Raw genomic sequence first — 13426 nt, 5'->3', positions numbered from 1 at the left:
AGTTTGGCAGGGTTCATTCTTCGCCAGGGTAACTTTCATAGAATACCTGTCCAATAAATGTAGGTAGACTCACAAAATACACAAACTTTTGGTAACTAAATCATGTTAGGGAAAATTAGGAAATTTATAGCCAAGTCTTTTATTTCTCTTTTGTCTTTCTTCAAATAATCATCTTACTCATCAAACATGCCAATTCTAATGATTTGTTTTCTTTAAGCAAATCAACATTACAATGATAGAAGGGTTTTCTTTTTTAAGAAAAAAACAGACTCTTATTGGAGTTACAATATTTCTTTTTTTGATAATTTCTGACAGAAGTCAATTTTGCCCTAATTCTGGAAAAAATTATATGTAAATAGGATCATATGAATAGAACATATTGGCATATAAGTGCTTGCAGAACTGGGTCCTTTGTTCAGAATAACAACAAAGTGAGGTAAGAACAGTCAACAAAAATCATCACACTGTGACAACGTAACTTCAGCATAAGAATCAGGTCTCCTTTTGAAATGTGAAACTATTTCAACAATCATGCCAGCATAATTTATCAATGTGCAACTAATTAAAACAGCATAGCAGTCATGATAAAATGTAACCTAATGACCTCGGATGAGAGGGAACTACATACTGTACAACAGTTCCTTTTGATGTATTTAAATTCTTTTCTTTTTTTATACATTCAGTCCTCATCCAAATTAAGTAGTCAAATGATAAAACGAAAGAAAAACACCTACCAACTCACAGGGCGTTATTACTGCTACTGCACCATCTTGGCATGCAAGTAACTATGTAGTCAAAGTGTAAACAGTGAAATGTCTCCCCCTTCCGGAAATGAAATGATTTTTTAATTAAAAAATGCAGGTATAATTATAAACATCAGTTATATTTGTATAGCTTTCATAATTAGCACAACTCCACTTTAAGTAAGAGTTTATACCTCTGCTGATAGATAACTCCCATACAGGCAGCTGTCAAACTAAGGACTGCTACTTTGCCCTTATGAGGAAGTTCTTGCAAGACGACTGGGTGGGGAACCTGCCGTGACCAGTTCAGAGTGCAGCTCAGCTCCAAAGAAAATTGCAGATTTAGTCTTCTTCATTTCAGTGATGCTTAAGTTGAAGAATTAAATACGTAAATTTAATTGATCTTGAATGCATTTAACGTTCCCTGAATTTGAGACACTAAGCCTAAATATAAACGTGCTTCATCTGCCGCCACCTTCCGCAAGCAGCTTTTACATTAAATATTATGGTTGGACTCCAACATTAGTTATAACTGGAATAAACCTACTGAAACAAATGGATTTGATAATAATAATAATTTGTAACAATACTTTATTATTTATACCCCGCCCATTGATTTTCAGTGGGTCTACTCTGACTTAGTTGGGTACCACCTTAATCATTCACCTATTGAGTGACATTCCACTTATGATCAGAGAGTTGGGGGAAATTCCACAACAACAAGGGAGGTGGTGTGGCAGCTGAAGGGAAAATGGCCAAAAATTGGTCCCCCTCCTCTGTGAGTAGTTACCTCTGCTGGATCATTGTTCCTTTTGTGAATGGAAGGGCTGAACTACATAATGAAAATAAAACAAGGACGCTGCTTGATATTTTCTTTAAAATAGCCAAAAAAATCCCTTTAGCTTTTGTTGATAAGGTGATCTCACATACAGAAAAGTCATTCCAAGAGTTCCAAGTGACAAAACTTCCTACAAGCCATTGGGGACTTTATTTTAGGGTACAGTGGAATTACTTAAATGCAATGAATACGAAGAGCTTGGATCTGTTGCTCTGAGAGGGAGGACTGTGATAAAGGGGTAAGTGTGGCCAGGGGAGCATTATTCTGCAAATAAGCGGATATGGCATTAATTTTAACACTGGACATTGAGGCTACCATTTGCCACAAACTTGTGTATGCTTGAGACTATTGTAACCAATAGACGTCAGCATGCTTAAAGCTACATTTGACTTCAGCCTTCACAATTATGTTAGTTAAAAAAGCATCAGATATTCTTCTGCAGAGAGTCTTGCAATTTTTGATCTCCTGGGGTCTTGCAATTTTGGAGATGGCTGTTGGGGGAAAAGGGATCTTGGCTGCTGGACATGCTTTCCCAAACTCAGTCAGATCTGATAATGAGTTAGTTGGTTGGCATGGAAGACAAGCATGTACTCTTTGCTGTATTCACCATTCTGAATTCTTACATAGTAGAAAAGTCCAGTCTTTATCCTGCTTCAGACCTTAGACTGTGGCAGGGTCCTTTGGAAGGCAGAAATCTTTTGATATGCATAAATCCTTTCAGAGGTTTTTTTTTTTTTTTGTTACATCTGGCTCATTGAAATACATGGTTTTTGCTATATCTGCCTATCACAAAGTTCAAATTATGCCTTCATATCAGGGTAATGATAATATTATTTATATCCCTAATAATGTCAGTTTCTGCTTTCTTAGATGTGTGTATCTCAGCACTAATCAAGCTGAGAAACTGAATAACTCAACACTTCTAGCTATATAACAAGTCCTTTAGACTTACTTTAATTTTCCATGATATATTTCCTTCCACATTATAAAACAATGTACTATCTTTTCCCAGACATTTTTCTTTATTTCCTGATATGAATAACAAGAAGTGTGGAGAAGTATTTTCATATCATTACTGATGTCAGAATCTTTTCATAAGGTCCTCCAGCATATTCACCTTTGTCATTCCAGTTGCCCTGCTTTGGGGCACAGCGGAAAGAAGGTGCTAATCTATCTGAGTCTGGAGGTTCTTACCACCATTCTTACCACCATCCAGAGGTTGCCTCCATAAAACCTGAGGCTGTATTTTAGCTTACAATGGAAGCTCTTTAAAAAAGAGAAAAAGAAAGAAAACATTACAGAATATACAAATGTGTTATTTTAATCTCAGACACAAGTTCCTTGACGTGTTGAAAGGTGGTGTTTTCGATTTCTGACTGCCGAACTCTTATCTTTACACTCTGAGGGCTTCTGTTGTGAAATGTCTATCAGTGCACTTGCAATTGCCAGTCCTGGAAGGAAAAGGAAAAGAGGAATTAACATTCTGCTATGAGAATACTTTTTTCCTGCTTTCTCTTTCTACTTTCACTGAGAGGAGCTTCTAATTCCACTAGAAACTAGCTCACAAGCAATGGAATCAGACTTGCCATATGATTGCTTGAGCAATTCCTCCTGGTCTAGTACAAAAGTTATGAGAGAAAACATACAAAACTGCAGTATTTTAAGCACAGAAATCGTTGTATTTATGAATTGCCTTTAGGAAAGCGTGAGGGAAAAAGAAAATCCCAAACTAATAATACCACTAACTAGCAGCGATACTGATATAGTAGAATACCCCTATTTTCATCTAAGGAATGTTGAAGGGTATGACAAAAGTAAATAAGACACTTGTCACACACTGTAGTTGGGTTTTCATATAAACAACAACAACAAAGCAATACCAGAAGCCAGTGAAAGCAAAGAGTTATAGTCCTCTGTCCCTGTGCCACAGTACCAATCCCACTCCTTCCCTGCTGGCTCTTTATTTTTAAAAACAGATAGACGTCCAACTTGTTGCCTAGGGTGTATTAATGAAGGCTTGGGAGACACAGATTTGAGCTATTTTATCTAAATACTGCTTCCCATCAAGTGAATTGCAGTGGGTGGGTTAGGATTAGGATTTAGTTAGGATTTATGAGACAAGCAGCACAAAAACCCAAACAACAAAACCAGTACTATAAAATACTATCTACAAAAAGCACTGGGTTTTTTGGGTAAAAAAAGAAGAAGAGAGGTGCCAGATCATATCTTGATAAAAGTGCTGTGGGTACCAGCACAAAATGGCTGCCGTGGGCTGCAAAAAAAAGACGTTATAGTTCTTTGTACCATTGAGCAGAATCACGAAAAGCACTTTAAAATCCCCAACCATGTTACATACTTAAAACCAGATCTTAAAAGGCCTGGAAGAACATAAAAGACTTAAGCTGGCACTGAGGAAATCAGCATGTGCGCAAGGCCAGGGCATCAGGGGAAAGGAGGCATCTGTGAATTGCCTTACTAACTACAACTCTGCACGTTTTGTCAGTTAAGAACAGCCATGAGAATACAATATTTGAAGATTCTTGACTTTGATTTCTAATTGTGCCACCATACACTGCTCTTCAGTTCATTGAGTGGATGTCAGTATGCAAAAATTAGATGTATCTGTAAAATATTCCCTCTCATACTTTTTACTGAATCAAAATCATTTCCATGTTGCAAAAGCACAGATACAGAGGGCAAAATCCAACATGTGCAAAGAATGTTTCATGGCTTGTCAGAAGACCCAACGGGGTTCAAAAGGGACAGTTATTTCTCAGGGGGCAAAGTTAAAATGTAGAAGTAGCCTTTTGGATTCACTATATGCTTTTCCAGGTTCCACAAGAGCAGATCAACTTGTTGAAAAACTCTTCCCTGCTGTTCACAGAGAAGGCGGCGAGTTTATCTCTCCCCACATCATTCTGGATGCTGTCAGATGCTTCCCCATGATACTAATTATGGCAGCATCTCAGGGCAGGGCCATCTTTCTCCTCATGAGTCAGAGTATTTTTTTCACTGGCTTTGTTGTCCCACAGCCTGACTCTTGTTAAGCGCAGCTGTGAAACTCCTACATAGATGCTTCCTTTAATCTTCCTCCCTGCTCAGGATCACATTGCACTAAACACATAGTTTGGTGATGCTTGTTTATTATGCTTCAGGTAGCATGGAGGGGGGATCAGAACTATGGTGCATGTGATAAATACCTTTTGTAGTGGTCCCAAAGAAAACCCTCCTTGCCTGGAATGTCTGTTTACCACAGAAAGGAAGCTAACACTACCACCATTGGGAACTTCTTTCCTATGACAAATAGCAGTGTGTGTGTGTGTGTGTGTGTGTCATCTGTATCTGTATATATGTGTATATGTATAGATGTTTATTGGAACTGCAGCATGAGAAACTGCACCACACTCCTTATTCCTTTTGCACATGTGAATGCTATTTAAATTACATAATCAAGCATGGCTTGCCACATTGTGTGATGTAGTTTGGCCCTAATTCATATCCTTCAATGGATCCATACAAATTAACATACACAAGCATGGGCCATGAAATCATTTCCCACATCATATTTGCCATTCTCTGATTCTGCATCATTCAGTAGCACTATGGCATTGGTGGCTGGAATAGCAGTGTTCAGCATGAAATTGTCCTTCGTAAGAAGTGCTAGGGGTTGTAGCCAACGGTAGTTGAAGTAGACCCATTGAAGTTAATAGAAATGACTACCTTACGTTCATTAATTTCAGTGGGCCCTTTCTGAAGAAAGCTTAGTTGGACAGAAAACCAGGACTTGCTTTGAGCCATCGGGATGAAAGAAAGATCCAAATTAATTGGTGCCCACCAGTCTTAAAAATATAACCTAGGTTGCAGTCCAAACACATTTACCTGAGAGTATGGTTAGAAAGAAACATGCACAGGATTGCATCATTAATGTGGTTTCAAGGTGCAGAAAGACATCAGACATCCACAGGACTCTAAATCCAATGTTCAGGCTACTGAAGAACTCTTGAATTTGTGAGTAAGTCAGGAAGAAATGTGTATCCTGGAGGTTGGTAGAGAGCCCAAGTCAGCTTACCATAGCTGTCCAAGGACCTTTTACATCTTTATTTCTCCTTTTAGGTCATGCTCTGATAAATACCAAATACGGTATGTTTTCATATGTTGTGTGTGTGTGTTTCTGTACTGCCCACTCCTGCTTGTAGTTGAGAAAACCTCTTGTTTCTGTCTTTCTCTTTGCTCTGAGAACAATTAAAAAATTTCCATTTGCATGGCTCTTGTCTTAGACTGGTTCCAGTTGATATTAGCCTCAAGTTTTCACTTTCATTGATGCCTTTCTAGCACATACGACTAGTGCTCTGGCTCCAGTGCAAGGCCAAGTCTGATGCCCTTGCACCAGACTATGACCTGTCCTCATTTCCAGTGCCAGTGCATCCACTTCTCTGGCACACTGAGGCATTGTTGTGCAGCATTTTTAAGTGTCATTCAGTCTCCACAGACCAGGTCATACTAGTGAATTGATTTAGTAGTAAGCAAACAAGCAAGCAAGCACCAGATTGATACTTGCTTGTCAGCAACTGTCTTTAGTTAAATCTTCAAATGTTACCGCTTTCCTGTTACAGTTAGTGAACTGATCTAGGATCAGGCTAGGGATAGAATGTGCTCCCCAATAAAACACATCAAGGCACTTTTTACCGGACACCCTGAACTCACAAAAGAGCTGAACCTAACATGCTTTTCCCGAGTTTTCATTTTCTTGAAATATGCTTTATTGGATGCTGTTCCTCTTACTCCACTATTCAGAAGGAACTGCTTCTTTTCAATCTAAAACTGCATACTGGGACATGCTTGCATGCTGTTAGAGTTCCATTAATATCAAGTCACTCCAGAAGATCATTTTTCAAAACGTCACACAAATCATCCAATGGAATTCACTTACCGTGTTCTCTAGGCCCAACACAGTTCCTTGTTATCAAAGCAGTACAATTAACTAGAGGAACAATTCATTACTTCAGACTGGCGGTCTAAAAGAATTTCATTTACCAAGTCAAAATGATGCACAGACGCTGCTGGCAAGTAGAATTTACATCAAAATGCAACCAAAGAGTCAATAAAAATGCTGGGGCTTAAATATTTATTATATGCTTTACCTTTATTTAATAGGGTTGTGTTTCCAAACAGTTAGAGTTAATATTATTGGCTGGAAATGTAAATCCTATGATATCTCCCATTTGTCACCCCTAGTTTCATGGCTTGTTATAATTTACTTCATGCATTCCCCCTTTAAAAATACTCCCTCCTGAGCTGAGAGCCTCTGTTTCTTCAGTTCTGTAGCAGTAGTACTGTAGAATCAGCATGGTTCAGTATCAAATCACAGAAGCAGAATTAATGAGTCACATGTACAGGTCAGAAGCTTCTCTGTGATCTTGAGGTCAGGAAATTCCAAGTCCATCTTGGAATAGGATTTATCAAATCAGTTTTAGCTTTACAGAAATGGGGATGACTATTTTCATAACCTTTGGTTAGGAAACAATCTATAGTTTCCTTTAGTGAATGCTAGAGACACCATTAAAAGAAGCGGCCAATCCAATATGCCAGAGAAAATGACATTATTATTTTTAAAAGACAACACCAGAAACAAGAAAAAACAATATTATCTTGGTTGTACATAGAACAACTATAGTCTTCCCTAATGGCAATTTAGTGGTAATAGTTGATCCTCAAGCACTAAATGCCTAACTATAAAATTACTGGTGTGCGGGTTTTTTATTTTTAACAATTATGCAGAACAATTAATAAGTACAGAAATAAAATGTACCACAATAAAGCAGATTGCCTTGCAAACTGTGGTGTGCAATTTAAGATGTAAGTGCAACACTTGATTTTACATTTGAACAATAGGCTTTGAAAATGGATTCATTCTGAGATAGCTTTCCCCGCTCCCCACAACTTTTGCAAGAGCAGGCAGTACTATACATTTTAATTTTCCAGCAAAACAGCTTCATTAGGCGTGAAAGGTTAATTGCAGGCTTAAGTGCAATTCAGGGAACCACACGTGAGGCTTTGGTGAATAGAGCCGCCTGCTACAGAAGGCAGTGAGCTATAAACTGTTTGCCCTGCTGAAATGTTTTACTACCTCATTTACTAACTGTCTTCTTTTACTGCTTGTATTTGTAGTTCTTTTAAACCTTTAATAGCTACAGTTTTATTTCACTGTAATCAGATTTAAATAGAAATACCCAGGCTGGGATGTTTGAATCTCCCCCCCCCTTTTTTGTTGTATACAGCTACATACTAACTGATGGAAGACCATATTACCTTCCAGAATAAGAAACCAACATTTTATACTTTAGTTTTATTTGCTGGCTGAGAAATGTAAGTTTCCCCATTCCTCTATTGTTCATTTTAATTAAAAATTTATCATGCTAACGCTTTCTCCTTTGTTAAAGTGAAGGGTGTTAAAGATGACCTGCTAGTTTTGGTTAGGCGGATAATTGGAATACATCCCCCTTTTAAATACATATTATTGTAAGATACCATTCTGGATAGATAACTTTATTAGATTAAATTACTGGCATTTCCACATTGTTATGCAGAATCTGAACGTTCACAATACGGAACACACTATGATAATTACAGTAAAGACCCATCAGTGTAGAATCTTTAATACTCTAAATGAAAATTAAAGAAGTTAACCATTATGTCACAAAGAAATTTAGAACAACAACCAGATTAGGCAAGAGTTGTCATGCAGGCAAGTTAAAAACAGAAAAGATGGTGCTCTAATGCCGTTTGAAACCAAAAGCTTCGCTTTTCAGCATTGCTGCAATTTCCTTGGTTAGTTCCCCCCCCCCCCAAATGCTCCTGTAAAAGCCCAGTAACTGAGGACTAAATGCAGCTGCATTAGTGCAATGAACTCATTACTTAGTATATTAATAATATCAGAGATCCCTGTACCTATGAAAGTTAATGCAAATGGCTCTAGTGAAATTTCAACCCTACTGAGAAAATAATGGGAATTAGAATGGCTAATCAGTGGTTAACATAGATCACCATGGAGCTCAACAAGTACATCTTCATTTTTATTTCATCAATACTATTTATAATTACACACTGGGCATTTTTACTAGGTTCTGTCATTTATTATGATCGTTTCAGTGCACTAAAGCACTCTGCAAGCACATATGAAAATATCCTGGTTCATCAACTCTCATTTATAATGGTGTGAGCACTATCTTAATGTTATGCCAGGGTTTCTACTCTTGCTAGCCTTATTTATAAACATTAACTTCACTTGCACCCATTATTCAGAGAGAGTACATTTACTGAATGCATCGTAAACCGAAGAAGAGCTGAAAGGTACAAATCAGGTGCCCTTAGCCATCCTTTCCTCATCTCCCACCTCTGTGTTCAAAGATGCTGTGCTGGACTCAGCTCACAAAGCAAGACTGCATTTCAGCCCCCATTCATTTCAACTGGGTTTATCTGTAGCCAAACCGTATTAAAATGAATCAAGGTGCTCTCATTCCCCATCTTCTTTTGTTTTGTTCCATCATGGAATGAAAGATGGCATACATGTAGTTCTCAGGCAGTCACCTTTCTTCCCCTATTCCTCTTTCTTCAGTCCCCAGTTTACCGTCTCGGTTCCCTTCCTCCAGGCTCCCCCTTTCTAAGACCTTGGTGTCCTTCATGTCACCTTTAGACTTCTGCTTCCCCTCTCGCTCATTTTTGGCTCACTTCTACCTCCTTACCTAAAGTACCCTCTTGTTTTTCACTGTCAGTTTTTGGTTAGGATGTGGAAAAGTATGTCCATTTAAGTAATGATATGAACTACAACTCCATTAAATCAAATATTTGTATTGTAGGCAGATCAGTGCTATTTTCTTTTATGGAACAAAATCCCATTCAGTAGTACTTTGTCTTGGACTCACCACATGGAAGCAGCTGTCACCACAACTGTCATCCCTAAATATGTAGCAAAATAAACATTCTCTGAGAGGCAATTATGTTGGCAGATTTATAAACTAAAGTGCCTTGAAATAACCTTTGGAAGCAAATTTTGGAAGCTAAAAAGATCTGTGTTCAGCAGCTCCCTAACACTGCACCTAACTTCTTAAAAATCCAATTACACAGACTTCTTACTTAGCATAGATATTTGATGCATGATAGATCCTTTCCACCCAAATAATCAGTTTCTACTTTTAAAGTGTGTCTGCTCATTAATAGTGAATCAGTTAATCATAAGAAGACGCACCTCTGCTCTCACAATGCTGTTTGTTCTTCTAATTTGATTTCAAGGAAATCCTTATTCACTGATTTGTGACTTCACAAGAATATAGTGTAGTATGTTAACCACACCTGAATCGTGTGTGATCTCCAAGGTAGAAGAGAAAACTCCACCTTACCTTATTGTAAACAGTGAAGACTCTGCAACATTAGTGACTTACACTTTGTAGTTTGCATTTTTCAGCTGATTCTGTTTTCTGCTATTAAATCAGTGTCAAAGCAGATCAGCAAGAGCTAGGTGATTGGAACTTAAAGGATGGAAAGCTGTAACTAGGAAGTTAAAAAATTTTCCCACTCAAATTCTACAGTCAGTAACCTCAAATCTTATGACTGGAATAAATTATGCAAAATGATCAGTGCACATACATATGCATATGCATGTTCTAATTCATAATTCAAGCAGAACTGCTTGTTTCCATGTTTTGCTTCATTTTAGGGAAGTAAACTTTTTTAAAAGGGGGTAAATGCAAATAGGAGACCCTGTAGTGTGATAAGGACCATCTAATTTTATACATCCCTTATGACCATGCTTTGGAACAGACTTTTTTCCTCCCAGAAATACAGAAAACTAAAGCATTTATCATCCATTTACAGTTACTAGTATAATCTCCTTTAATCCATGTATTTACCCTGGAAATCTCATTCTGCTGTTATCCCACATGCCAATCAGAATGAGCTGTTGACAGAGAAATGTCACACATATCAAAGAAATGATAGTCCTTGAAACACAAAATGTATGTCTTCATTTTACCCAGACTTTTTCGCTTATGTTTTCTATTTTACCTGTTCCAGTGAAAGCCCAAAGCCTTGCTAAAAATATAATCTGTTAAATAAGAGTATTGGGTTTTGGAAATCCTGGTTTAAAATCTGTGGGGGAGAAATCTTTCTTAGCCTCAGTTCACCATCTGAAAAGTGGGTGTTGTGAGGATCTGTGAGATAAGGAAAAGCACACTATAAAGCACATTGCATACTTAAAGTAATATGGAAATGATCAATAATACTAAATTGGGAAAGCAACAGAATCTTCAGTTTTATCGGAAATGTCAGTGGCTTGTAACAATTTCTTTCTTTTCATTCTTTTCTTCTTTTGTACTGAACTTAATGATAATATTCTACAAAACTGATATTTGATGCTATCCCATACAAAATCCTGCCATTTCCAAAGAGATTCACGGTGCTTCATTTTCACTTCAAATAGATGCCATATAATAGGGAAAACCTGCTCGATCTGAGTAATGATCAAAGCATCACTATCTTTGCTGTTGATATTATGGTTAGGTTTGACAGTCTCCTGATAGGAGCTTAGCAAAGGAGAAAGAAAAACATTAGAAGCATAAAGTGTCCCATTTGCTTTTGTCTCAGATACTCATTTCTTCTTGGTTCCTTGTTAAAATCTATCCTTGTCAGACTACTTCAAAGCTTCCCCATACTCCACATTTTGCCACCTCCTCCATGGCAAATCCAACTCCTTAGTGGACATTAGCTGTGGCCCATGTGGAAAGCATGCTATTCTTCCAAGTCCCTATCACCAAGCAGTAGCAGAAGGAGAGAAAGCTATGTGCTTTAAAGTTTAATCAGTTTCGGATTTGTTTTATCTTCCCTATAAAACAAATGTACTGGTTGCCACTATCCAGTGATAAAGAAGGGTGAACAGGAAGAGGTGATTTTCATAGTGCAAGCCATAGTTGTCATTTCAGATGTTTACTGCAACAATAGTTTTCCACTCCAAGACAACAAAATTTGGGTACCTAGTCGGGCAAGGTCTGGGCTGGAGCCCAGTGCAAAAGGAAAGGAGTCCATAGGAAACTACCAGAGACATAAGTCTGTTATTACATTACATGTACATAGGAAGCTTCCATGCCGCAAGTCAAATCCATCTAGCTTAGTATTGTGAGCACTGACTAGGAGCAACTCTCCAGGGTTTCATACAGGGAGTCTCTCCCAGTGTTGCCTGGAGACGCTGGGGATTGAATTTGGGACTATCTACATGCAAAACTGATGCTCTGCCACTGAGCTATAGTCCTCTTCCAAGTCTTCTACTGCCAAGCAACCCTTCTATAAATGATGCAGGCCAACACAGTTGATATGACATAGGCTACAAATGTCTCACATAGAAAGAACGAAAAGTGCAAAACTAATTTAAGACCATGTCTGTCACTCACGTAAATAGTATTAAGAAATTAAACACCTGGAAAATATTCTAAAAATGTGTATCCATTTTACAGATGGGAAACACTGAGAGTATCTAGTTTGTAGACAGCTTATTCTATGAATCCATAGCAGAGAACCCAAAGTATATAGCTCAGACAAGTGGACCAAACTACAAGCTTCAAATCAAGCAAGCCCATAGAAAGAACTCAATCCGCACAAGGCAGATTAACCAGTCTTAGGGCTTTTTGAGGGTTCCAGTCAATCAGTCTTAAGAGGCTCCTCAGTGTCCCCTTCTGATGCCTTCTCCATACTTCTAGGCAAGAAACTCTTACCTAGGGGAAAGAGAAGGGGGAGGCAGTGATAGGCCCTCTCAAAGATGGGTGGCTAATCTTTCCCAATGGAGATTAGAATTCAGCTAAAATTCTTAGGTTTCCTACTGGCAAAAAGATGTTCAGTGTTTCATTTCCCACTTATGGTATGGTTCTTGAATGAAGTCCTCAGTCTCAATTCTGGGTAGAAATAGAGAGTCTACATCTGTGGGACTCACCTGCCCCAGTATGCATACTTGCACAAAGCATATATGTGCAAAATAAAAATAAAAATACACAACTTTAAAATAATAATGGGAAATCAACATTTGCATCCTTTGACTGGCAATACGGGGCCCAGAAAGCCCCTAATTGGCCGAGTTGGTACCTTTCTATCAGTTTTGCAGCCCTAACATCAGCCCACTCTCATAGACAGACTTGGGAAATAGGATGTAATATACGGAAAGACGCCTGAAGGATAAATAAAGGTAAAATGCAGGAACAGAAAGACAGTGTGAGGCTGAGGGAAATGAATTTGGAGGGAGAATGGTCAGGGTTACAGTTATGAATCATTTATATTTGCCTTGCTTGTTTTCTGCCTTACAAGGAGAAATCCCTTGGCCTTTTGAAGAATGACTCTTTTGCATCTAAAAAGCCTGTGTTATCCAAGACCTCTGAGCAGGGGTAATTGTAATCTAATTGGGACAGTCAGTTCCAGCTTTTATGCAAAAGAGCAGCAGACAGAGCCTAGTTACCAATTGCCTGGGCATGTAACAGCATCTATTTTAGTTTTAGTTTTGTCCTCAACAGCAATGTCTGAAGAACAAGTTGCTTTTCTAAAATTTCCTTTCAAAACTGGAACAGCTAGTTGACCCACTTCTATCTTGCTACACATACTCTCAATATGTTCATTTCTGGGGTGCCTCTAAACTCTGAATTAGATTTGTGTACCTAGATAACTTCAGATGGACTGAACTTAGTGCTGCAGTTGGCAAAGATGTTACACGACAACAGAGGTTGAAGGTCTTGTACTGTATTTTGTATTGTAGAACTATATTTTCCTTCACAACTCACAAACTTTACTTGGTGATGAATATCTTCTTAGACAA

At 38.1% G+C, this 13426-nt stretch overlaps 1 protein-coding gene and 1 long non-coding RNA gene across 5 annotated transcripts in view; one reads left to right on the top strand and one right to left on the bottom strand.

Moving 5' to 3' along the window:
• The window catches only part of LOC310677908, a 109400-nt gene that overhangs the window by 71052 nt on the left and 24922 nt on the right, over positions 1-13426 (top strand). The window lies entirely within an intron of this gene.
• The window catches only part of ATRNL1 (attractin like 1), a 475922-nt gene continuing 462619 nt past the window's right edge, over positions 124-13426 (bottom strand). Inside the window, exons 29-30 of one of the 2 annotated variants that reach the window (XM_083441068.1) lie at positions 6512-6562; positions 124-3032 (exon numbers count right to left, since the gene is read on the bottom strand). In XM_083441068.1, coding sequence (XP_083297194.1) covers positions 2908-3032; positions 6512-6562 — 176 coding nt within the window. In that variant the 3' untranslated portion in view covers positions 124-2907. The remainder of the gene's footprint in view (positions 3033-6511; positions 6563-13426) is intronic. The other variant, XM_083441069.1, reaches the window with a different exon arrangement.

This window comes from Podarcis tiliguerta, assembly GCF_965153285.1.
Source record: "Podarcis tiliguerta genome assembly, chromosome: 5".
In the NCBI taxonomy this organism is placed as follows: domain Eukaryota; kingdom Metazoa; phylum Chordata; class Lepidosauria; order Squamata; family Lacertidae; genus Podarcis; species Podarcis tiliguerta.
This window is presented reverse-complemented; position numbering and strand designations above follow the sequence as displayed.